At 48.6% G+C, this 26121-nt stretch overlaps 1 protein-coding gene and 1 long non-coding RNA gene across 9 annotated transcripts in view; one reads left to right on the top strand and one right to left on the bottom strand.

Moving 5' to 3' along the window:
* The window catches only part of sema6cb (semaphorin 6Cb), a 71868-nt gene extending 46250 nt beyond the window's left edge, over positions 1-25618 (top strand). For 4 of the 6 annotated variants that reach the window (XM_088386634.1, XM_088386635.1, XM_088386636.1 and 1 more), the window contains 19 exons: positions 2857-2927; positions 9631-9851; positions 12239-12353; positions 12651-12708; positions 13147-13203; positions 13289-13390; positions 13462-13552; positions 13620-13742; positions 13827-13915; positions 14003-14220; positions 14352-14483; positions 14622-14777; positions 15169-15345; positions 15482-15616; positions 16017-16094; positions 17233-17291; positions 17924-17974; positions 19519-19659; positions 23325-25618. In XM_088386634.1, the coding sequence (XP_088242760.1) occupies positions 9677-9851; positions 12239-12353; positions 12651-12708; positions 13147-13203; positions 13289-13390; positions 13462-13552; positions 13620-13742; positions 13827-13915; positions 14003-14220; positions 14352-14483; positions 14622-14777; positions 15169-15345; positions 15482-15616; positions 16017-16094; positions 17233-17291; positions 17924-17974; positions 19519-19659; positions 23325-24550 (3183 nt within the window). In that variant the 5' untranslated portion in view covers positions 2857-2927; positions 9631-9676 and the 3' untranslated portion in view covers positions 24551-25618. Of the gene's footprint in view, positions 1-2856; positions 2928-9312; positions 9420-9630; positions 9852-12238; positions 12354-12650; positions 12709-13146; positions 13204-13288; positions 13391-13461; positions 13553-13619; positions 13743-13826; positions 13916-14002; positions 14221-14351; positions 14484-14621; positions 14778-15168; positions 15346-15481; positions 15617-16016; positions 16095-17232; positions 17292-17923; positions 17975-19518; positions 19660-23324 lie in introns of those variants that run through there. The other 2 variants (XM_088386638.1, XM_088386639.1) reach the window with 2 other exon arrangements.
* Positions 7932-11956, bottom strand: LOC148391612 (uncharacterized). Of its 3 annotated transcripts, none has more exons than XR_015860736.1 (4): positions 11116-11956; positions 8752-8951; positions 8434-8542; positions 7932-8246 (listed from the first exon to the last, which is right to left on the bottom strand). It is a non-coding gene; the product is annotated as an uncharacterized LOC148391612 (long non-coding RNA). The 3 variants fall into 3 exon arrangements; XR_015860737.1 differs by having other exon boundaries at positions 8752-8933; XR_015860735.1 differs by lacking the exon at positions 11116-11956 and having other exon boundaries at positions 8752-9898.
* Positions 25619-26121: the final 503 nt, after the last annotated feature.

Raw genomic sequence — 26121 nt, 5'->3', positions numbered from 1 at the left:
CTCCCCGCTGCACGGAGGAGTCACAGAGATGAAGGCCAAGCTCCGGCCCATGTCTTTGTCCAGACTCCTCTTCCTCGCATTCCAACAACAATCTAAAGAATGTATTGCTCAGAATTGTATAAAAGGAACATTTATTAGGCCGTTGCATTCGGTACACAGTGTGCATAATATAAACGCATCTTTTAAAGATAAAAATTTCGTGTATTTTGCTACTGTTTTAGCATCCATTGAAATCTAAATGGCGTGATTTGCAACATTGGAATGCAGTGAGTCATTAAATGCCTCCTTTGAAAACAAAGAATATGATATGAAATGGCTCCCTTGTCCACAAATTCATTAAAATAATTAAATAAATAAATAATACTCTGGAATGAAAGCCGTAACGGAATTTGGAGGGAGAAAAAAAAACAATTCATGGCCACAATATGTGCAATTTAGTTTAAAGAGGAAGTCAACCCCAACATTTTCTTGACACTAATTTGATTAATATCGCGTTCGTAGAATATGAGTTAAGCAGGTTTCAAACAAAAAAAATAACATGACAGTTGCTAGTGTCAGGCCACAACCAATCACGGCCCAGCTTCACAAAAGCAGTGAGCTGTGATTAGTTGTGACTTGAGAAAACATTTTCTTGTCGACAGTAAGTGGCAAAATGGCTGCCCCCCCGAGAAAACAGGTGCGCGTGGCGTCTTTAATTCCTATTCCGCAAACAAAACCGTAATCCTAACAATGTATTTCAACTACCTGGGCTTCACAGAGCATATGATCATAAAGAAAATTTGGGAGTGTGTTCCTCTTTTGTTTGTGTTTGCGGATGTGGGAGATTGAGTGTGTCCCTGTGTGTGTGTGTGTTTGTGCGTTCTGACCCACTTTGGGAGCGTTCCAGAGCGCTTTCATGATGGCAAACAACGAAAGTGCAGCGGCTTCCTGTTCCGAGCGCCGCTCTATTTGTGTGCCCATGTGGGCGTTTGCGAGCGCTTACGCGTACGCCGCCTCGCCGTCCACGCCTCGCCTCGCCCACCCACCCACCTCCCAGACCGCCCGCCCGCTCGCCTCGCCACTTATCTTCAATTTGGACCTAATCAAGGACACAGCGGGAACGTTCTTGCCATCCCTGTAGTTCTTGTTGTCGTTGCATGATTTGTTACGGGCAAATGAGACCACGGTGGCAATCAATATTTTCTTTGCGCCCCTTTTCATGTTCTTGCTTGACATTCATCACAAAGCATGACTCTAATGCTTGCTAATTGATTCTCGAACCCAAAGAAACTAATCATCCTCCTCAAATGGAACACCGGGCCGCTCTGAGTCACGTCTGGAGCATAAAAGTTATTTATCTTTGATTTCAGTAGAAATGAGCTCACCAAACATTTCTCGTCTAAGTGGAGCCTAATAATATATATCACTTATTGTGATTACAGCAAATGATACGAATCAATTTGGTGCATAATCTCCCAAATGTGATGTTTATTTGTTGCTTTTTTTAATGTCCTATGTTGACTATGTATAAAATACAAAGTTTTCAATTTCTAACTCAAATTACAAACCAGGATTAGAGTTTTGTAAAGATTTCAAGCATTATTTTTGAAATGAGGGGTTGGGGTTCAGAGTAGCGATGAGAAAATGACGCTTCGAATTTCCTTCATGAAACAGTTGTACTTTTTGACTCCTCAAGATGGCACTCTATTCAACATTTGGCTGAATTGACCATTTCCAACTCCTTGATTTAAACCAAAATGTAAAATACCGCAACAATCGGTCGGAAACCTTGCTGAGAACTGAATGATCTGTTTGCGGTGTTGTTAGTGTCAGCAGCTTATAGCTGTGGAAAGGGGGGAAGAAGAAAAAAAAACGCTCTGATCGATAAAGTCAAATGAATAGCCCAGCCGTCGTAAAAAGTGTGCCTTTAAACAAGTTGCGTTAATCTCGCTAGCCATCAACCCTTCTCCCCTCTTTCAGACCGGCTAACCTCCCCCAACTAAAAGACTCTAATTAATCTAATCAGTTAATCAATCAGCCGTGGACCTCCCGCCGTATCCGTGCTAATGGAGGCTATGACAGGCGCAGACCCTGCATTATTAATACCTCAATTCCTGGAGACGGTGCCCCCCACCCCCCAGAATGCCGGCGGCCAGGGTCCATCGATCAGCTAGCGCCGCAAGGCCTCATGGGAAATCTCCAGCGGTGGGAGTGCAGATGGGAAAGTGGTGTGGATCTTGTAGATGGCTCGGAGGTCAACGAATCGAGAAGTTCTGTAAATGTGTTTGCGGCGGGAAGGGAAGGGGGGCCTCGTTGCGGTTTTACTGGATTCATTTTTTTTATCGCCACGTTAGCCGATCTGCTTGTCAGCTAACGCAGCATTTCATCACCTCGTTAAATCAACCCGCAGCCGGATCTTAATCAATCAGTCGTCAATCAATGAACATTACGGTGTAATTTCCTGCCGTTTAATAAAATGTCCATCTCAGGACGAAAATAAGATATCAGACAAAATGTGTGCTGTAAAATTTCTACTATAAAACTAAAAGTTGGGTTAGTTGGTTGGTTGTTGCGAGCGTGGGCGCAGCGTGGCGGCGGCGTATGCTCGCTAAAAAGATGGCGGACATCTGGTGTGTGCGCTGCGCGAGCACAAATTGTGTCTGGGCGCAAGTTCAGACCCGACTAAGCATAATGTTTCCTTTTAAGTGCAGTACTTTGATCACTGCTTTTGTTTTTACACAATTTTTGTTTGTTTGTATTTTTGGGGCATGTTGTGACAGCTGACGTCCCGTGGGGGAGGGGGGGTCTTTGAGGGGGGGGTCATTGCTGCAAATGGGTCATGTTCAGTCCTCACACTTTGTTGTTCTTCTTTCTCAGGAACTTTCAAGACAGCGGGAAAGCGGGGTATTTGACGGCGTCAGCGTCCTTGAGTCCAGCAGAACCTGACAGTAAGTCACTTTTTGCACCTCTTTGATGCTTAGCTTCTTTGAGCCCGACGTTTTGCTAGGAAACATTTACCTGTTCAATGGAGTCATCAATAAAAAAAAAAAAAATGGTCACCCGATTGCAAGACCACGTTAAAAGTCAATGATGTGCAACTCCATTGATCCCGCCAATAAGTTGCCGTCAAACCTCTTTGATTAGCGTGTAAGATAACGCCGTCACTGCCGTATTGAGCATCAGTCGATTGATTGATGCACAGATCAATGGACGGCTGCGGTGTTGCCCGCCAGACGGCGGAATGTCAACAACGCGAGCTGAGCCATCCTGGCCGCGTTCCAAACGCTAATCAATAATCAATTTTCCACCTGGCAGCACAGCAGCCGGGAAAACAAATTCTCACTTTTTCACCTTTTGATTGAGAACACAAGAAATGTCCATTATCCTCAACAGATGGCAATCGCTGATTGATTTCGTTTGCATTTTACATGCCAGGAAATACGATTAGCTTGCGGAGTTTTTCCGAGCGTAAAACTTGGAGGAAAGCAACGTTGTGGTGAGGAAGGAGGGATGGATGGAATGAAAGCAAGGCAGAAAAGCAACAGGCGCAATGTTGTAAGGAGCCCGAGTACAACCCAGGTGTGATGGAATGAAGGCTGAAAAGTCCATTTCAGCAAAAGTAGGATGAAGGCGCCTTTTTAGCTGTCACGCCGGACGGCGCCAGCCCACTCCACGCTGTGGTACAGTTCCCCTCTTTCTCCGTGGTGAACCCCCCACCAACCCCCACCCCCCCCCCCCCCCCTCCCCCCGTGTCACTCAAAGTGAATGAAAGCGTGTAAGCCATGGCTGGAATGCGCAGCGTAGGCTTGGCATGTGCGTGGCAGAGTTCAGGGCGCACAATGAAAACGGGTCAAACCGGGTGCTGAGCGTGAACACGAGTTGGGCCCAAAGGTGAGCACAAAGGCGCCTATTGTTTGTTCAAGCCCGAGTGTAAAAACCCTCGAGGAGGCTCGCTAGGTCGCCTTTTTCTCGCGCTATTCATCAGGGACATTGTTTGCTCTCATTAAGAGTGCACACTTGACATGTCGCTGCCTCACCATTGCTAATGTTTGTTAGCATTCAATGACATTATTGAACGGCTGCATATGGCGGCCATACTTTGTGTGTTTTTGTTTTTAGCATCCGAGCTAGTGTTTGCTTGCCTTTACATCTGATGAACTTTTGTTAACCTGCCTTGGCGCTTGCCCCCCTTTGACCCCGCCATCCCCACCCTCGGCCGCTTGTGCCGGCGTCTGCTCTAACAAATTGGCGGTGGCGAAGTGGCAGATGGCAAGGGCGAGGAGACGGCTTGTCAAAGTGTTTTTGCGCGGCGGTGGCAACACGTGTCATAAATTCTTCTTCCTCCTGGCACGTGCCGACACACCAGAGACACGCGCACGCCGCCCCGCATCGGCATGAACCTCACGCCGACATCACCCAGCGTGTCCGCACGTCAAACACGACGCTACGCTAGCTCGAACCTTTGACAGCTCGGCTCGTTAGGACGCCTCCTCAGAATGTAAACAGGCTCCTTCCGAAATCTTGTTTACGTTTTTGAAAATGACACGCTGCGCTGTTGCCTCCTGAGGAAAGGCGCGTTAATGCACGGAAAGTTTGAGACGGATTTTTTTTTTTTAAGTCAGCAAACGCAATTTTTTTTTTTCCCTGACTCACTCGCATAAAAAAAATAAAAATCATGATGATGCAAATCAATAAGCGTGCACCCCGTTTAATTGCATCTTGTAAACACGGGCCCTTACTGAACAGTAACCTTGCACACTTTGTTTTGTTTATGTTCATATTCACTTGGATAATGAACAGATGTTTGGGTTGTTGTCTTTTTTTTTCTTCATGATATTGTAAGTTGCGCGAGTCGATGCGAATCTGGACCATGGAATGTGTGTGGGGGTTACGTTCCCAGGGTGCTTTGACATTTTGTGCAGCAGCTGGGACTTCTTCTTGCCAAACATCACGTAAATAAGACAAGAAAACATCCTTGGAGGAAGAACAAAAAAATGCCGTCCATGTGCAAAGAGATTTCAGTCTGCTGCAATCCTGTTTAGGGTGACAAATCTTTTTACTTATTCAAACTAAGTTGTGGGCAGACATGTTTTTTTGGAGGACATTTTGAGCCTTTGAAAAGGCTTCCAGGTCGCCGTCCTCACATCCAAATATTTTTCAGACTGTGTTGACTTTGGCAAGACCGCCAGCCTCGCCTGGCGTTTTAATTAGCGAGCGCGGCTCGTCATTGAGAGGTCCAATTAAACGTCCGGCGTCTCAGCTGGAGGGCCGAGACATCTGCGGCCTCGCATCGCATGGCCAAAGGTTTGGAGATGTCCGTTATGCTTCTTCACGATGAACAATTATTTTGATTAAAACGCTCTTTACAGTCTCGTTCTGTGGTTTACTCGACACAGAAGTAAACACACATCCGGACTTTAGGCAGTCGGCTTTCGGACCGGCTTTTTGGAAAAATAATCTTTCTTTTCCTCAAAATCACTTGTCACCTTCTTCGGCGAATTGCAAGAAACCATCATTTTCTCTGCTGTCACTCAAGCTCCTCCCACCAGAGGCATCTTCTTAATGAGATTCTCCAAGGTCCTTCCGAAGGACACAAAAGAGTTCTGCGAGGAGACGGCACTGTTATGCGGCAGGCTTGAGGGTAACGGGAGACAATAGTGGCTCGTGGCACTGTATTGATCACAATTGATCTGCTCCAGGGTTCGGGCGACGAGAACCCGGGCGGCCCGGCAATCTCGTCCTACTTTTTCTTTTTGTCCTGGCCTCGTCCAATATGCTTTGGTTCTGTTTAGTCTGCTATTTGTCTGTCTCCCAGGGTTAGCTCGACCTCATAAGTGTGTGATGACTAAACTTGTTTGTAAAATGCAGTTGGATAAGAAGTTAGCTTCCAATGCTACATGCTAACGTTTGTTTTCATCGGTATTAACTCGCTTTTTCCACGTAGAGTGCCGATCAGAACATTTGAAAAGAAAAGTCGAACAAAAATGACCATCTCCCGCAGTCGCAATCTCGTTAGCATGTGACAGACGCTCGTTAAGTGCCGGTGTTAACGACTGACTTGATTAGTGCGTCAGGAAGCAGCGGGCCTTCAAAGTGGGTGTGTAGAAAAGCTTCATCAAGTCTCATCTTATTTTTGGACTTAATTAAAATGGCCGACTCCTCGCTCACTGCATCCTTTGATGATTGGCGGTCGGGTCCCTCCTCTGCGTCTCTCTCCCGTCCTCATTTATCCGCTCTGCTGCCCGATGATGTCATCAGCCGCGAGAAGGTCATCGTCCGCTGCCGTGTGTCCCGCGAGGAAGATCTGTCCCCGTTAGACGCCTTTATCCTTCCTCCCGGAACACCGCGTGATGCGCTAGCATAATTGGAAGCTTTGGCGGTGTGTCGCGGCGGCGGCGGGCGGGCTCGGCAGTCGCGGCGTGGCCCTCGGACAATGATGGAGTGTTTCATCTGAGCAGGGGAGCGGGCGCTCGTCACACCGCCGCCGTTATCTTAACGAGGCCTCTTTCCCGCCAAATAGTGCTCATCGCGTGTACTCGTCTTCAAATTGTTTGTATGTAAGAGCAGCACGTTGTCAAATGAGTCCAAAAGCATCGGTGGCGTTGTCATGACAACAAAGCTACGCCGAGGTGGCAACAGTGAAAATGATGTCATGGCTTTAAGACGGCTTAGGATTCAAACGACTTTTAGCAAATTGCTACCGCTTAATTAAAAGCGTCACGATCGTCTGGCAGCAATTTTTGGCACGCGTCGAAAAATGATTACGATATGCTCGAAAAACGCAAATCGTGGTCAAAACAATCCGACAATTTCAACATTTTCCCTCCGCTGTCATTGGACGTACCAAAAATCGGGCTGACGTCCTTTTCCCCCACAAATCCAAAATACGCAGCCACCATTTTGGTGACGCACGTTTTGTCAACTTTCCAAAACATCACAAAGACGCTTTTAGCTCATGACGATGACACAGGATCCCACCCGGGGCCGCCCTGAACTCCGCTCGACCGTCGGCCCGGACATAAATAGAAACTCGGCCGATATGAGAAAATATCGATCGGGAACGACGCTGTTGAGACTGGTGGTGGATGACGATACAAGAAGTATCAGGTGGTGCTTTTCACTCGCAATCTGAATTATTAATAAAAGGAGGCTTGGATGGTCACCGGACGGCGCCCTGAATATTTTAAAGTCTGAGCGTTACCGACGGGCCAGTGTGGATTAGGAGTGACGGCAAGCGCGGCGAATGCTCGTCCCTTTCGGAAACTAAATAATTAAGATGGCGGGATGAATAAGATTGAAAGTCTTCATCCATCCCCCGTCGCCAGTCGCTGAACTTTTTTCCCCCCCACCCTCCTGACAAGTACGCCAAAATGATGGACGACGTCTTCCCGCTCCATAGCAAATCAGTCATGTTCCGAGAGCCGCGTGCTACGCTATGCTAGCCGCGGTGCCTGCTTATTGATGCTCGGGATTATGCGACCAATCACGGGAGACGATCGCATAAGGATGTCATTTTGAGTTCTAGTCTCCAGACTCCATCGGAAAGGCGTGAAGCGAGACTCGAACGCGTAACCTTTGGACAGAGGCAGACGTGCTAACAAGGCGACGGCTCGACAATGCATCTCGGCGCGATAACGACCTGAAGGTCTGGCGTATGAATGTGTGCTTGGCAATAAAAATAATAAGTCTGCAGTCAATTTTATCTTCCACTCTTGGCCGGGACGACGCGGCCATTAAGAGTGCAATCAGAAGCACATTTCATCTCTTTTATCTTCGATCAGTTGCGGCCAGCAATGAACCGGTGCACCCGGGACGTGGCTACTTCCTGCTGCATTACATCAGCACATTATGTTGGAGCCGGAGCGTTTTAGACCCTTGCGTTTATGAACTGCTTGTTGTCGAAATGAAGTGCAGCGGTGCCTTGACTCACCAGTTTGCAAATCTTGTTTCATCATCATATAATATCGTAGTAAAGATTGTAAAGAAATACAACAAATCTCCACGTATTCAGTTTGGCATGGACAGGCTGTCACAAAGTTGTCAAAAAGTTAAAGGCCAACTCGTCTTTAACCGTGACCTGGAGAGCAGAAAGTAAAAAGTTGCCTGAGGGGGTGCAAGCTCAACGCCAGAGCAGGAAAACAACCCGTGACAGGAACGTGGACGGCGGCAGGACAGACTCTCCATTGCCGGCCGCGGCGCCTCCGCTTATTCGCCTCCGGTCTCAGCCGCTCGTCGGCCGCTAGCATCTGTTAGCTTGGCCGTTGCACCTGCGACAGGAGAAAGTTTGCTAATTAGATTTCCAGAGGTTGACCACGCTGAGGTCCTCGCAGCAAATTGGAAGTGGGGATCAGGGAGCGCCGGCCAATAATTGGGAGCACAAATCCCTCGCGGGCCACGACGGCGGAGCGAAGGGTGTCAGACGGGGTGTCACGCTTCTAGTCAAGCTCCAATTACCCGACTTTGAAGGCGCCTGCCGCATATCCACACCTGCAGACTGGGAAAACGTTGAGAGCATTCAGGCCTTTTCAAGCACTCCAGCCCCGCCAGGGAGTCGCTCGCTTGCCTGAAGAAAAAGAAGAAAACAAAAAGCACAGTAGTGGATTTCCGTTCTCAAAGCTACATTCCCAAAGACAACTGACGCCCAGTCATCCATTATTTTTTTCTGCCACTTGTATTCATTAGGTTCAGGGATTGCAAAAAAAAATCATCCTGCTTTAATGAAAGAGTGAGGAGCTGTTGCCAGATGACAAGGGAGGGGTCGGGACCCCGCACCTCATCAGTGCCACTCTGCCGGCTCTCGCGGGAACGTCGCTTAACCTCCAGCCGCCGCGTTGACAGTCGGTCCCGTCTCCGAGTCGGCCGGCGTCATCGATCTTACGCCGAGGTCCCCGAAGCCTCCATCTTAGACTTGAGCTCCCGTGCGAGATCTTCCCGGACTTGACAGCACGAGCTGACTGGAAAAGCCAAATATCCTCGAAGACAGATCGATAAAACATCTACCTAATGTAGCCGTAACATTAATTAGGTTTGTGAGCTCGTTAAGCAGACATTAAATATGTGCCTACTAATTCAATGAAGGAGTTTGGCACGGTGGAGTAGTGGTCAACATGTCTGCCTCACAATCTGGGATGGAAAATGTGATTGTTTTCGATGAGGTTTACTGGGAGTGATTACGTCTTGACGATGCAAAACAAAAAAACAACGCCTCTGCTGTCTTGATGTGTTATTCATCGACTCTTTTTTTCCTGGGCTGAGCTATGATGTCTGTTTTTTGGCCTGAAGTCGACAAAGCAGGATAAATCCAAGTGAAGAATCTCTTTTTGTGCTCTGAAGCTGATGCAATGTTTTGTGTCTGGCGGGCAGCGAACGGAGTTTGCGGCTTTTTACAGAGCCGAGCTCGACGCGAGATGAACATTTGTGACAATAGCGATTATTTTTTTGTAAGCACCGCCGTGGAATGCTAATTGTTCAATATTTATGAGAGCAGGTCGACCAGCTGACGTTGCTCTGCTGCATTGTAATTATGCAACAGCTTTGATGTAATTCATGGCACCCGCAAAGCTATTCTTCATCCCAGATGCCTTCGGGGCGAGAGGCGGGGCCACCCACAACTGGTCGCAGCGAATAAATACTTTTTTTTTCTTTTGTCAGGTTGGCGTCATGTGTTCCTGCTGAGTCGTCACTTTGGGGGGTCACCATGAGGCGGACGCCGCCTCCACCCCACTCACCCAGTTTGCTCCCCTCGCCCCTCCCCTTCCTGCTCCTGCCGCTGCTGTTGCTGCTGGAGACCGCCGCCTCCTTGCCGCCTCCCACCGGTGCCGCCGCCCCTTTCCCGCAGGACCTGGAGCCCATCAGCGTGGTCGGACGAGACGGTGAGTACGGCTCGCTGGTTGCCAGGGAAACGCCTCTTGACGCGCTTTGGTCCGTCTCAAGTGAAACTTTTCCCCTTTCAACATACCGTATTTCCTTAATACTGGCGCCTAATCACTGCTTTTATCTTAGACAGCCCGAGTCGTACACCACGGGGCGTCGTCATTGTAGAGAAACACACGATGCGGCACACACTCACATGACCTCACACATGTACAAGGGCACACGTGTGCGCACAACACGTGTGTGCTGAGAGGCCACGTGCATGACATGAACACCAAGTTGATTCTTAAAGATTTTCTGATGTGCACGACAGCAGCAGCGAGCCCGCAGCAACAAAACACAACAAGTACATATAGCTTGTTTTCCTGTCAGTTGCATCTAAGAAAAAAAAAACACACACGAGTGACCTTTTATAACCTCAAGTCGTAAATAAACATTGACCAATGATTAAAAAAAACTGAAAAATCAGATTGTTTTGCTGCAGCAACAAAACACAAGTTTACATATAGCTTGTTTTCCTGTCAGCTGCAGCTAAAAAAAAAAACACACGAGTGACCTTTTGTAACCCCAAGTCGTAAATAAACATTGACTAATAATAAAAATAAAAAAAAAACTGAAAAATCAGATTGTTTTGTGTGTGTGCGGCGCACTCACACACGGTGTGACTAATGAGTAAGATTTAAGCTCACATTGCACTCAAGACTTGTGAATTCGCAAGTATTGCGTTTGGCTCTGACAGCACCAAAACCACAGAGCATCAGTCAAGCGGACACAAAAACCGCCGTTGACCTCTGTGACCCGCTGAGCTCTGAGCTAGCCATTTGAGTGAACCTCACTTTTTTTTTTCTTTTTCTTTAAACCATGAAATATTTAATAATATATATATTTACTATATATATATTAAATATATTTTAAAAAATTTTTTTATATATATTTAAATGATTAATTTCGACCGTGTGTGCAGCCCTGGTTAAGCCAAAAGGAGGAAGAACGTGTGTGAGAGTCCCTCAAGACCTTTGGTCTTCGGACCCCACATCACGGCGCTCGGAAGTGACGGACGGGGCCTAATGGATGGGCGAGCGATGTCGTTGCGAGCGCTCTAATGGATCTCGGTGGAGGCGCGGGCCGGCCATTAGCGGAAGTAGCGTTGTCTGGGCTAATAGGGGCGGCCGGCGTAATGAGAGCCATTTGTCAGCTGAGGGTCCGGCAGGTGACGCCTCCACATCGGGTCCCCTCCGATATGGAGTCCATAAAAATACTCACCGAGTCACTAGGGAGTCGCAGAGGCCACGTTTGGGCCGCTCGGTAGATTTGTCGACTTGGGAGGGAAAGAATTGAAGCCGAACTACAGAATCGAATGGAAAAAAACTACAAATATGGCTGATGAATTGATTCTATTGAGCAATTTGAGTTAGTTTTGTTTTTGTTTGTCCAATTGTAATTCAGTCCAAGCTGCCATGAAAGTGAAGAAGTAAAGTTGCACTTCTCATCTTTGTTGTTCTTTGATCAGTCGGAGCAGCAATGCCGGTTCAGAACCTGAGATGCATTAAAATCCAAAAGCGCCGGCCGGTTCAGGTGAAGGTCCGGGCCTTGGAACCACTTCAATCTTTATAGGCGGTCGATTCCAGACGAGTTTCGGAAGGGAACCCCCGCTGGGAGAATCATTTGTGTTCATTCAATGGTGTTGCCTTTTATGGCTCCGATGGGAGCTTCCGGAACTTTTGCCACTTTGGGCTCTTCCTCTTCCCTGCTTTGAACAATGTGTGCACAACTTCCAGGATGCAAAACAGTCTGTGTCACTTGTGTCCTGTTCAACGCCTTCATCTTTTCTTTTCTTTTTCTTTCTTCCTTGTCTTTGTTAGTCTTTTTTTTTTGGGTCTTCTTTTGCCTTAGTCTTCTTTGTCTTGCTCTTTTTTGTTTTCCGTGCAAGCTTTTTTTTTTTTCTTTTGTCTTCCTCTTATGGATATATCCTTTTTTACTTTTTTGTCATCGTCTTTGTCTTCTGCAAATTCAGTCTTCATCTTGTTCTTTGTTTTTCCTCATCTTTTTTGTCTGCAGAATGGACCTTTTTTTTTTTAAATTCAAAAAATAAAAATCATTCTCTTCATTGCCGTCTTAGCAAACTTGTCTTCATCAGCTTTTTAGTCTTTCTCCTTTTTTCCTCATCTTAATTGTTAAATAAATGCCCTTGGAAAATCCTAATTTTCTCCTCTTCTTTCTCTTCGTCTACCTACACAAAGAAGTGCAGATTCTGTCCTCCCGTTCCTCAATTCCACTTGATTATTATTTCCTGCATTTGATGATGATGTTGATTTGACAATAAATCAGACTATTAATTTGGAGTGTTTTTTTTTTTTTCTCTCTCTCTCTCGCTCTCTCTCTCCAGCTTCCTACTTGTTCCCCAGTTTCCAAGGCTTGACAGAGGACAATGACACGGAGCGTCTGGGTCTGGACTTCCAGAGAATGCTGAGGATCAACCACATGCTCTACATCGCCGCGCGGTCAGTCCGGGCCGCGAGGTCAACTCTCGTCATGGGCAAAGTCTCTTTTTATCTGCTCGGATTCCCAGCGCTAAGCTAATTGTTCCCGGGTGTCGGCTAATAATTCCACTTTTCTCCCGATAGATGGTTACGAGAGCTGAACATGTGTTTTCAATTTTCTTTTGGTACAGTGACCCTATTTCCATTTGCTAATTTGTGATATATTTTTTTTCATCGTGTTTACTGCTGCAACAATGAATTTTCTTATGCTTATGAAAACCTAGCGACATGCTAGGCTAACACGTGTTTCTGTTCCAGGGATCACGTTTTTGCCATCAATTTGGCGGCCTCCACGGAGCAAATCCTCCCGCAGCAGGTGGGAGCGTTGGCCGCCGCGTCGTCACGTGATCTCGCCGCGCTTGTTTTCTCAATCAGGCGCAAACGTCGGCATCTCGTTATTCCGCCACGGGAGCGTTCAAGTGTTTTCCAATCATGGAATCCGCCGGCTCAGAGCTCCACGCGCCGCCCGGGAAACCGCCCTCATTTGTCAAACATGATTGGACTTAAATAAAACGCGGCGAGCGGCCCACCGCTGCCGCCGCCTCTTTTGTATTGAGATGAGCGGCCAAGATGGATGCCGCCGCCGCCGATTAGTTCGCCTGGGCGCATGTGCGCGCATGCCTAACAATAGGCAGAGCTAATCCATCTCCTGATTTCTTTGTTTGTTTGTTTTTTAGCTTAGCCTCACCTTAGCTTGACGTCTTCTCAGTTTAGCTTCTTGGCATTTCCTAACAGGTTTTGTCTGTTTTTCCAGAAGCTGACGTGGAAGACCAAGGACGTGGATAAGTGCACCGTGCGAGGGAAGAACAGCGTAAGGATCTCATGCACAGTCTGGCACCCTCGCTTACATGCATTAACGGCAGATTTGATTTCTTTTCTCCCCCTCTGGGCGCCAGGACGAATGTTACAATTACATCAAAGTTTTGGTGCCCCGCAACGATGAGACGTTGTTTGCGTGTGGTACCAACGCCTTCAACCCGACATGCCGTAACTACAAGGTACCAACACGTAATTTGATGCCAAATTGTCAAGTTTCGGCGTTCATGTTTTTGCCACGTCGTGTCATCAGATGTCGACTTTGGAGCAGGACGGTGAGGAGATGGTCGGTCAGGCTCGTTGTCCCTTCGAGTCGCATCAGTCCAACGTTGGGCTTTTTGCAGGTAAGTGGACATCACAAAATGGCGGCGGCGCACTGTGTTTGTGCAAATGTCTGGCTTTGCACCACAGGAGGCGACTTCTACTCGGCAACCATGACCGACTTCTTGGCGAGCGATGCCGTCATCTACCGCAGCCTGGGCGAGAGTCGCCCTGTGTTGCGGACTGTCAAGTACGATTCAAAATGGCTGCGAGGTGAGCGCGTGGTGTCGTCGTTGCCCCTGTTGTTGCCGCCACAATATGCAAAGTCACCCATGTCCGTCCTCCCCTCGACACCAGAGCCTCACTTCCTGCACGCCATCGAGTACGGCAACTTTGTGTACTTCTTCTTCAGCGAGATCGCGGTGGAGTACACGTCGCTGGGCAAGGTGAGACCCTCGTACACACGGTCGCTCGGCACTGGCCTCTTCTTTTTTTCTTTCCATATTGGATCCTGGCTCTCTGGCGCCCTCTAGGTGGTTTTCTCCAGAGTGGCGCGCGTGTGTAAGAACGACAATGGCGGTTCTCCTCGAGTTCTGGAGCGCTACTGGACGTCCTTTCTGAAGGCTCGCCTCAACTGCTCCGTGCCGGGCGACTCCTTCTTCTACTTCGACGTGCTGCAGTCCCTCACTAACGTGCTTCAGATCAACCGCCGGCCCGCCGTACTCGGCGTCTTCACCACGCAGGCCAACAGGTCGGTATCACGGCGACCGGTCCAGGGCGTGCCCGCCGGTTCTTTTGCCAAAAGTTGTTTTGGGTTGACTCCAGCTCGCCTGTGACCTGGAATGTGAAAGTTTGTTTGGTCTCTCACCCATCTTCCCGCAGCATCACCGGCTCGGCCGTGTGCGCCTTTTATATGGACGACATCGAGAAGGCCTTCAGCGGGAAGTTCAAGGAGCAGAAGAACAGCGAGGCGGCCTGGACGCCCGTCCCTGACGAGCAGGTTCCCATACCAAGGTGATGATGCTTCCTTGGCTTAGCCTCTCCTTAGTTGAGCTCCTTATTAGCTTAGCATTTCCTCTCCTTCAATTCTCCGTAGCAAAGTATCCTGTTAGCTTAGCTTCCCATGACCGCGCTATGGTGTTTGTTCCCCAGGCCCGGCTGCTGTGCCGGCGAAGGCTCAGCTGCTGACTTCAAGTCGTCCACCGCCTTCCCCGACGACACGTTGACCTTCATCAAGTCCTACCCGCTTATGGATGAAGCGGTGCCGGCCGCCAATAACAGGCCACTCTTCACCAGGACCACCAGCAGGTACGGCCAGGAGCGCAAGTTCTTAAATGTCTCTGCCATGTGATGGGTTTAGAGTTGTGGAAGCTTCTCGAAAAACAGCAGCGCGTGAAATGGCTCAAGGTGCCCTTCAGTCTTTCACTTTAGCCGCTCCATGAGAACTTGCTAATGTGCAGAAGTTTTATTGAAAAGACCAGCAAGCAGGATCGATGTGGGGTCTCGGAAGGGAGGATTAACAGGTGAAGGGGAATGAGAGCGAGGTGGTGAGGCTTGAAGATCTGATGATTGATTTCTTGGCGTGGGAATAAAGCCCCATACCGAGAAAAGTACAAGAAGAGCGTTTCCCAAGAACGTTCCAAAGTGGAACAAACTCATTCCAAGATGAAATCTAGACATGATGTTTGCGTCGTCACAGGTTCAAGTTGACTCAGATCGCAGTGGACACATCGGCGGGCCCCAACAGGAACTTCACAGTGATCTTCTTGGGTTCCGAGGACGGCCGAGTCCTCAAAGTTCTCACCAGCACGGATGGAAACAACCAGACGCTCAGCACCACAATCTTGGAAGACATCACGGTCTACAACCCCAACAAGTAAGAACGGAATGTTCTGCCTGTCTCCTAAATTCGCTTCACTTATTTTTTGATGACTTTAGCCGGCGGCCGTTTTGTTTTCTGACGACCGTGCAGCAAAGTTTGTTCGACTTGTTCTCGCCGTGTTCTCTCCCAGATGCAACGTGAGGGGGGAGGAGCGTCAGGTGTTGGGGATGGAGCTCGACCGAGACCACCACGCCCTCTTCGTGGCCTTCTCAGGCTGCGTCATCCGCGTGCCGCTCAGCCGCTGCGACGACTACGACTGCAAGACGTGAGTGGCCGCCTGTAGCCAATCAGAAGGCGGAATAGAGTGAAAACAAAATGGCGGACAACAACATTGAATGGAGGACAAGTGGAAAGAAAAAAAGTTTGAATGCTTGTTTGTATGCATCACTTTCTATTTTTGGGCGAGGAATGCTCAACTTAGTCACCCCCTCGGAGCCCCCTTCATTTTGATTTCTCCTCCTTCCGGGAATTGAAGTCCCATCGCATGCTAACATCTCAGCAGCACGCACACTTTCACTGCCAGATTGGATCCAGCTGATTGACTAGGCGCCAGTGTTTGGGGGGGACATTTTTTTTAGGGGGGGGGTGGCATAGCGGAGAAACACTGTACACACATTTGTAATTAAAACGTCTTTTTCTGCTGCTCTGTCTCGGGTGGCCCGCAGACGCTGCCTGTCCTCTCGGGACCCGTACTGCGTGTGGCTGAAGGCTGGAAAGTGTGTCGCCGCCACACCCGGATCCAAGTAAGTCTCTCCAATGTGTTGGCACCATTATGACATCACAGTGACATCATCAAAATAGACAGGATTACCCGACAACTGGTCAGGCTGTCGATCGACGGTCAAGGCCCGGATGTGCATCGCATCCGGCTGATTTTTCCACTCCACGTTGTGAGCGCCGTTTCCCGGAAGGCCACTTTAGTGATGGAAAGAAACGACGGTCCCACCAGCGACTCGCTGAGGTTTTTGATTTACGAGCAGTTCGGAGAGCGCTAGAAGCGGGCCAGAACATCCGCTGCACGTTCAACTATCTAGACAGAGTCATAACAAAGGAGGTGACATTTTTGGAATGTCAGCAAAGAAGAAGCCGTGGATTTGATCCCAACATCTGCTTTGGATCCTCTTGTCGTCTTTTTTTGGACTTGAGGATCCAAAAGAGTGAGCAAGCGAAGCGCTGACAATGGAAACGCATGTGACACAGGTGACATAAGTCTCCTGAAAAGTTGCGCTCGTGGTTGCCGCGCAAGCTTGATGACATCTTCGACTATTATTTCACCTCTGCTTTTTATTCCTGTGACAAAGCTGTCACACGGATGCTGGAAGCTCAACTTTTATTTTTCAAGTTGAGTGTGACGACAACTCTTCTTTTTTTTTTCCTCCCTCTTTGTGGTGCTCTGCAAATACTGCTCTCCTTCACAGTAGATAAACAAACAAAAAAAGTTTTGTCCAGAAACTTTTACAAGTCACAGCAGGAAGTGTGAACAGAAAATGACAGCTGGTTCTGGTGTCGGAACTTTTTGTCTTGATTGCCCACCTGGCTGGCTCAGCCGGCAAAACATCATCACCGGTGATTTTTTGTACAGAAGCGAACTGCAAAGGAAAAAAAAAAAATCACCAGTCAGGTTAAAGACAAAAGACTGACCATGTTACAGGATGTGATGTCATCATATTGCACTTAAACATGGATTAGAGGAGCGTCACCCATGGTCATATTCCGGAATTCAATTTGTCATTATGTGAATAATAAATAAATATAAATGTATACATAATATTTATAATTATAATATATAATTCAGTACATTATGTTGAGAAGGTGTTTTTTTTTTTTTTTTTGTTTTGTTTTTTCCGGTAGCTGACGTTTGTGTTTTGTGTGTCCCCTCAGAGGCACCTTTGAACAGGACGTAGAGAACGCCGCTCTTCTCCACCCTAACACCTGTCACGGTGAGTCGGCCATATTGTTTCCTCAAGACATCAACATAAGGCCAATTGAACGCTCCGTCACAGGTGTCATCTCGCGGCTCGCTAGTTAGCATGCACTCGCTCGCCTCCTCGTCCAATCCCGGAGTTTGTCTTTTTAATTGCGTGAAGCTGACAGAGTCAGTTTGTCGTCAGTCGGCCGTGAAGAACGTTCCGGGCGAGAGGCTTGTTTTTTCCGTCCGGCGCCGAGACACATTACACACGTTTAACAACGTCGGCGTCTTTTGGCAGCTGAAAGGAAAAACAAATGTCAATCATGTCAGGTTTTGCCACGAGATAGCAGACCCCCAGCCGTTCCCCCCTCCCCTCCACAACCATTTGCATGAAGCATTAGCATGTCCCAGTCGTGCCGTGGGTGTGCTTAACATTTCTTTTTCCAGCTCCTCCTGTGATCCCATCTCCAAAAGTGCTTTTAATCTTCCCGCTTGGGTGACGCGTTTGTCTCAAGTGTCGTTTCGAGCGCATCTTTGCGTCAAGCCGACAACAACAACACAAAACAACAAAGGCGGCGACAAAGTGATGAGTCACGGCGAAGAGCGGGAATCCTTGACGGGGAAAACTAATTGTAAATGTTTTCTTTGTTTCCCCATCTTCAGATGTCCTGGCGACCACTCGGAAGCATAACACGCCTCTGGACTCGGCTTACGGTTAGTTCACACGTTCCCTTACTTCCTCTCCGCAAATGGCCATTTGTTCCTCCATTTTCCGAACGCCGCCCGGAAGCTTCCGGAATCTTTCATTCGGACTGCTCGGTGACAGCTTAAACATGGCGCCCATTGTCCTTAATGGCCTTTATCCCCGGGGAACGCCATCCCCGTCATGTCTCATTTGGCTCACCGGCGCCTCCGAATGGAGTATCGGGACGCGGCCGAGCTGGCCGGCCGGCCGGCGCGCCGATACGACCCGAGAGGCCCCGAAGGGAAAAATTGTTAACGTTTGTCACAGCCTGTCTTGGCAGACGCAAAGCCACATTGTGGGCATCCATTTTGTTTCTCTTGACTGACCGCCAACAGCACTGAATGGCCGCCAACACCACTGACCTCTATAACACAGCTGACTTACTGCGCACGAGCGTGGCTAACGACTAACAAGATGGACTGACCGCTAACACGACTGATGGACGGCTAACGCGACAGACAGATTATTAACATGCTAACCAACTCACCGCTAATCCAACCAAGGCTGTGTTTGGAATCCTTCCATAATCCGCGACCTGGGCCCTCTGTCGTGAGTTTACTAAGTTGCAGTGCTGTTTTCATTGTGTATTGTAGTGAAATCTTTGCCTGCGGACTTCCATAACTTCACTTCCTGGAGGCGGAGTTTGCGCTAGGCTGTAGCTTTGATGCTGCGGCGCGGTGTTTGATACCCGCCGTATGCGCTCTGACGCTCGTCGCTCTTTTGTCTCCTGAAAGATTTATCGCGCTAACAAAGCTGATGGATGGCGTGAGGCCTCCACTCGGCGAAGCGCCTGACGCCATCTTTCTTCCACTTCCCGTCATCTCAACAATGGCCGCCCGCAGAGAGAAAGGCGGAAGATAAACACCCACCGGCATATCCAATCAGATAATCCTCCATTGTGTGCGTCGTGGCCATAGAAACAAAAACCTTCACAATAAATCAAAGGGAAGCGCAGATGGTGACGTGGCGGGATGCCGTCGTCTGGCACGCCACCAGCAAGATGACAAACCGAGGCCTTTTTTCTCCCCTTAAGAGCCATTTAGCACGCTGCTAACAGGAGGGCGCTAATGATGCTATCAAGCATGCAGCGTGTCAGCAGGACAATATGTCTGACATTTGACAAATATTCCACCCGTTATAGTTGAACTTTCTTTCAAACAGAAAATGGAAATCGAATGTGACTGGCTGCGCCCGGGACGAACGCAACTGATGGCTAACGTGCCTGACGGCTAATTTAAGTGGTAGCTCACATGTCTGACACAACTGAGCGCTAAAACGGCTCTAGCTAACAGCTAGCGGCATCGCACTCATGTGAGCTGGCCACCAACTGTGTCGCCATGCTAACTTCTAAACATCCTGTCAATCTGTTATAGATTGATTGACAGATTAGTGTACACAACCGGGCGTGTATCCGAACGAATTTTCTCCCGAATCAGGAAGTTGATTGACGAGTCACTAATCAATCACTGTGTTGCCCCTCCCCCTCCTGTTCCTCCCTTCGCTGCAACCACAGGGAAGGCCACACCCACAAGCACCGGCCCGTCCAATCATAAGGAGGCAGGTGACCCTGAAAGAGGTCCAGGTCCGGAAGGCCCTCCCTACGAGGGGGGGCAAGGGTCACCTGACTCGGAGCCAATCATTGTGGAGATGGAGGGTAAGGGGGAGGGGCTTGTATCCACGAGGGGTTTGCGCTGCTGGGCCCCCATACGGCTGACTAACACAACAGCTAACACCGGTGACCCGCATTACTAACTAATGCGACTGACTACTTAACACGACTGGCCATCACCGCTAACACAATTGACGATAACTTAACATAACCATGACCCGCACTCGTCTTGACCATTTGACAAGCGGGAGCCGACCGGGTGCAGATTGCTGACTTGAGATTGAACACTGCAGTGAAAAGTCTGGCTAATGTTCGCTTGCTAACCATTACCAACAGCACAAACAACCACAAAGTAGGAAGGTTGTGCCCAGCAGATGGCCTCAAAAAAATTCCTAAAGAATATTTCATCTTTTTTTTAATATTAATAAGTTTAGCGGGTCACAACGTGATCTGCACAGAAGCGCTGACTACAGTCTTTAATATGCAAACGTCCGTATGGACCAGACGTTCATTAAATATGAAAAACCTGACCAATCAGCAGTGACGGAACCGGGTCACGTTGCCAGAACCACACGGAATATTGGAAATGTATAAAAATGTGATGATACGAATTTTTTTTCACAAGCTTTGACTTTAAGAAACACTGCGGCTGATTGGATGCCTGTGGGTCATGTGACCTAGATTCAGTAGAAGGATCTGCTAGTACACAAACTTGTTACATAAAAACATGCATGTACACTGCACATTAGATTTTTTTGTTTTTTTTGACGATACCGACTGGGCCCACAGTGCTGTCCGTCACCCGCTACCCCTCTCCCACCCTCTGACCTGCCTGCTTCCCCACCCAGCATCCAACCCACCAAACTGTACCCCACCATGAGCTCCCCACCTCAAAGCTGCAGTCAACATCCAAAGTGACTTCCTCTGTCTTTACGTTTGGATGCTGGAGCCAAAAAAAACTTCCCGCGTGGCGTCGTATTCCCGCTCGAGTCACTGGGAAGTTTGCTCAAAAAGTTCTCTGCTTGCAGTCGTGCATGAGTTGTCATCTAAAGGCGTCAAACACAACATACGGCGCGTTCCGTTTGAGGACGCTGACTCGGCAGTGAAGGCGGCACAATCTCTCAGATTTGTGACTAGGACCGACGTGACTGACCGCAAACACAAATCAACGCTAACATAACTGATTCGCCGTTCGCAGGTGGCTAACACAACCATGCTAACAGCACCGACGAATGGAACTGACTGCTAACACGACGAGCAGCGGCCAATCAGAGTCCAGCGCTCGCATTCGATCCGTCATTGTTGTTTTGTTTTTTTTTGCATCAAACATGAACAAATGCTTTTGTAAAAAAAATATTGAAGGAGCTCATCGATTATCTCCCACCTGAATTCAGTTGCTAATTGTGCGTGCGTGTGTGTGTGTGTGTTGGGGAATGAAAAGGTTTGGATTTGCTGTTAGCTTGGCGGTGTTGCCTCGCGATTGCATGAGCTCGTAAACAAAGCCTGAGGCGGCGGCGCTGTCAGGATGAAGAAGTCATTAAGGAACAATTACACGCCCTCTTGAGCTCACACTCACTCCCACTAATTACTGAACTCTTTTGACTTTATTAGAAGAGCAAGTCTTGACTAGAACTTCAGCTATTTTTTTTTCCTCCAATGGACTTCACATGACATCACCGCCTCTCAACGTGAGATTTTTCATGAGCTCATTTCCGGTGGCTTTGGGTATTTGTTTTTGGACTTCTGTTTGAAAATCTTGGCGATTTGCAGAGCACAAAAACAGCAAATAGTTAAGTTTCTTGATTATTTTTGTATTTGGTAAGCTTGCATGCTTCCAAATCCCATTTGAATATGGATCACTGCCGACGTAAACATCCAGAAACACGATTGTCGACCCCGCCGTTTTGTGGCCAACCGTTTGTCGTCTCAAGGACTTTCTGTCACTCAGAGTAAGGAAAAGCTCGCTGAGACACTTTGTTGATGGAAAGCAGAAAGACGACGCTCTGTCTGTTTTCATTTCCAGCGCTTGGTGTTTGTCCTCCCGTGACACGGCGACGACGTGCGCTGATATTTGCCTTTTCAAAACGCTTCCCCAAGTGGCATCCTGTCAATCACATCTTGCTCTTTTTTATCCCCCCCCCCCACCCCCTCCTCTCCAACATAAAGACATATTTGCTCATCCGTACCGGACATAAGTGCATCACAACCCGTCTAAGGAAGATGAAATTTAAACGTGCCGTCATGTGACCAATTAATTCGCCCAAGTTGTCGTGCGTTCAAACAATAGTCGGATGAAGAAAGACTTTGCTTGGATGTTGCTCTTCCTTGCGTCGTCTTTATCTGTCAGCAGACGTCTGACACGTTCAGGCCCGCAAAGCCTCTTGGGAGTCGACGTCGTTGTCTGCCACGGTTGCCATGACGACCCCCCCCCCCCCCTTTCTCCTCACACGTTGCGCGACTTTAACACTTTTTGTCTGTGCACTTATGGAAAATCATCTTGATTCCGCCACTACTTTCTTTGTCTGGCTCACAATTTGAGCAAAAATATTGGGACACAGCTCAAATCATCTGCATCTCAACGTCGCCCTCTTAGGAGCGAGCCATAGATCACCAAGGCTGCGATCAGTATTGATCAACAGAGCTGAGCGTGCGCGTTCACATGTTGTCACTCGTTGATTTGACTTGCCCTTCAACTGACTTTTGGACACTAAATAAGAAAGACAAGGAACATGTGAGCATCAAGGTTAATTCCAGCCTGAAAAAGATGAAAGCGCTACTCGGCTGCATAGTGTTAATTATTGATCAGTCGGCGTGATGAGTCATCATCTTAACGATCATCGTCTCGTTAACATCGTTGGGACTTTTTCAGCCAAGATTTTCTGCCGCAATTCTGTTGCCGACCTGCGTGTTCGCACATACGCACATGCATATGCTAATGAGGGAAACACACCAATGTGTCTTGCGGGTTTTTGGGGGCGGCAGTGTAGAGGAGGCGTGACACCCCAGATGGTCGGCAGTGTGGACCAAGGTCGTTTATACACACACACATACTCACACACTGTGTCAATTAAGTCCATTTTGAGCCTTTTGAGTGGCGGCCATTTTGTACGCTGCTGGAGCGCCGGGTGGCAAACAAAAATGATTGACAGCTACTGACGACTCAATTGTACTTCTTCCCTCACTCTCCTTTTTTTTTTTTTCTTTCCCCATCATTAAGGCCCATGTACGCTCTGTATCTCTCTCTGCTGAACTCCTTCAATATTTCTTGATGTTTTGGGTGTCTTTTTGTCCACGGATGCCTTCTTAGGTTTTCTCTCTCAGGCCATGTTTGGTTTTATGACCGATTCAGCCGCAAATGCACAGGTTGCAAAGTCATCGAAAAGATGAATTGTTTTTAGATTTTCCACAATGCTTTTTACAGCCAGCATATTGAAATGGAGTCATCCATTTGCTCCATGGCAGCGCCGCAGCAAAACCATTAAAGTAAAGAAAAAGAAAATTGCATGAAATTGCTTCCTTGTGCAATAATTGATCAATGATGTAATGCGGTCGGGCGAAAGCAGAATAGAATGTTCAAGTGTTGAGTTTAGGCTGAAAGCCATTTAGGGACAAGTGTGTCAATCAGCCCTCCAGTCATAAGAAATTGAACTCATGTTACCAAATGTGAAGGCCAAAAATATCATTTGATGTCAACAATTGTTGTTTTTCAGGCGTTCGGCGACCTTCCGAAGTGGACAAGAGCAACCACAGCGTCCACTACACGCTGCTGATCGCCTGCGTCCTGGTGGCCTTTGTGCTGGGCGCCTTCCTGTCGGGCTTTCTGGTGTCCTGCTATTGCAACCGGGCCGGGCACAAGACCCGGAAGCTCCCCAAGGACCCCGAGGTCCAGATCCCGCACGCGCTGTCCCTCCGCAGCCTGGCCAAGCTCAACGGCCTCCTGGAGGGCGGCGCCGGCAAGGAGGACAAGCTGGAGACGTCCTCCCCGAAGATCTACAGTTCTTTGTTCTCCAAGGAGGCGCCCAGGAGGAGCGCTCACCACGGCATGTCCGTGGGGGACCTGGTGCTGCCCCACCACCATCACCACCACCTGCGCTCGTCCTCGGAGCTCTCCGGTTTGCCCACGCCGGACTCCACGCCCGAGCTGCCCATCAAGAGCATGAAGGCCTTCCGGAACCAGTGGGAGAAGAACCACAACTGCAACAACGCTTCGCGCTCGCCTTCGGCCCACGTGTTCCCTTACGGGGCGTCGCGTCTCCCCGACGAGCGGAAAGTCTACAACGCCGAGCGGCTCTTGCCGCAACACCCCGGCTACGTCCACAAGGTGATGGAAGTCACCTCATTGGATGAGCTGCTCAAACACATCCACGATGGGGGTGGCGCCAAGACGCCGCAGCTCGTCAGCCCGGCGGCGGGACATCATGTCGGTGGGCCGGCGGCGGGGCACCTGGCCTACGCTGGCCGCGTCCAGCCCCATATCCCAGAAACGGAGTCGGCGCCATACTATAGCTCCTCCACGCTGCCCCGCGACAGCCTGACCCGCCGCATGGACGTCCCTCCGGACCCGCCGCCTCCGCCGCACACGTCTACGCTGGAGCGTCGCCAGTCCTCGTCCCAAAGGCATTCCTTCCTGGGCGCTGGCGGGGCAGCTCTCCCGCGCCATCACAGCTTCAGCCAGCGCATGAGCGCCGCCGCCGCCGGCCACCAGCCGCCACCCCTCCTGGCGCGCATGAACTCCACAGGAAGCTGCGAGGGTCACTTCCCCCTCCTGCCTCCCGGGTACTTGGCGCGCTACAACGCCGCCCAGCAGGACGGCCCTCTCAGGGGCGGCAACGGCGACATTCGAAGGGGGGCCCCCCTAAAACCCGACGCCCCGCCCAAGCCGCTCTTTATTCCCGCCTCCTCGCCCGTCAGCCCGCACGCCAACTTCAACTACTGACACTGTTTGGGACACGGACCGATGCCTCAAGTTGACGTGGGAAATTATCTTTGTACCATATTGGTATTGTTCTCTTCGACGCTACATTGACCGACCCGACCTTCCATCGCTACGCAGCGCAGAGCGGAGCAGCTGATGGCCTCCTCAGTGTGCGACAGTAACGCCGCAACGACATCATCGACAATGACATCCACCTCTAAATGAATGACAACGACGACATTGACTCACTTTACTAACTATATCAACAGCTCGACTGTCCACGTCGACGTGAGCAAATACACGGCAAGGCAACATTGACAGTGACGCAAAGGTTGCACAAAGTCGCGGTAAAGACTTGAAGCGCTGCGATGCTTGGTTCTCGTTTTCTTTGCGATGTCATTGTGTTTGATAACCAGAATGTGTTTATATTATGCATGTGTGTGTGTGTATGTGTGTGTGTGCGTGCGCGAGCGTGTGTGCGAGCATGTGTATACTGTATGTGTGTGTGTAGAGCCACATACAGTATATACTATCTGCAGTATATATAAATAATATATATATATTAATGTGTGTCAAGTTGTGATGACATTAGCAAGAAAGTAACTTTTGTCTTTTGCCTTATTATACTCGAACTACCCCTAAAGCCCACCCCCACCCCCACCCCACCCCCCCCTCCAAGAAACTAAACCACAGCCAAAAACTGTCAACAAATACATTTGGGGATTTTCACTAAAATGTTCCTGAAATGACTTCACTGCATCACAGAATCTCGACTTGATTGTCGTTTGGCCACAGTTTTTTTTTTTTCCCTGTTTTTGCATCAAGATTGAATTTTTTTGAAGCCCACCTTTTTAGGGCCACAGCAAGACCAGTCTGCTGAAGCGGATGACTCGCTGGCGCCTTTTTTTTTCCTTCTTCTTTAACGTTTGATTGTTGTTCATATGGACATTTCTCCAGTGGGAACATTTTGGACCGCCTGAGGCCGACATTCCCGTATAAACTGCAACAACAACAATGGGGAGAGCTGCACTTCTTATTGACACACTTTGTGGCTAATGCTTGTAAATAAAATCATACTGACGACACAAACGTACCTGCCTTATTATATACTCATGGCAGCACGGATCATTAAAGGATAATGGATTCATTTTCTTTCTTTTTTTCCCCATACAAATTGATTGTTGGGTGTATACTGACACCTTGTGGTTGTATGTTTGTAGTGCAAGAAGTCCCTTTGTTTTTTTTAGTTTTTTTTTTTTACTTTATTGGACAAACACGCCCATCCAACCATTTTCAACGCCCCATATCCAGTTCAGGGTCGTCAACAACTTGGAAAAAAACCGATTTTATAAATTTTGCAACTATAACGATCACCTCTAGTAAATATAAATATAATATAAAAATAATAGAACGGAGAAAAAAATGAAAACAAATTTATAGTACAACACGAAAATTGACAAATGCATTTAAATTGGCGAAAACCTCCATTGTCTTCAGAGCCTTTATTTTTGCATGACCCCCAAAAGTGAGAAATGCGTCCCATTTTGAAGGGCTGAAAAAGACCCTGCAGTCCTCCCTGAGGCCACCAGAGG

The sequence above is a fragment of the Syngnathus floridae genome, chromosome 10 (assembly GCF_059516105.1).
Source record: "Syngnathus floridae isolate MCC-2025c chromosome 10, RoL_Sflo_1.0, whole genome shotgun sequence".
Taxonomy (NCBI): Eukaryota; Metazoa; Chordata; class Actinopteri; order Syngnathiformes; family Syngnathidae; genus Syngnathus; species Syngnathus floridae.
The sequence above is the reverse complement of the archived record's forward strand: the minus strand, read 5'-3'. Positions and strand labels throughout refer to the sequence as shown.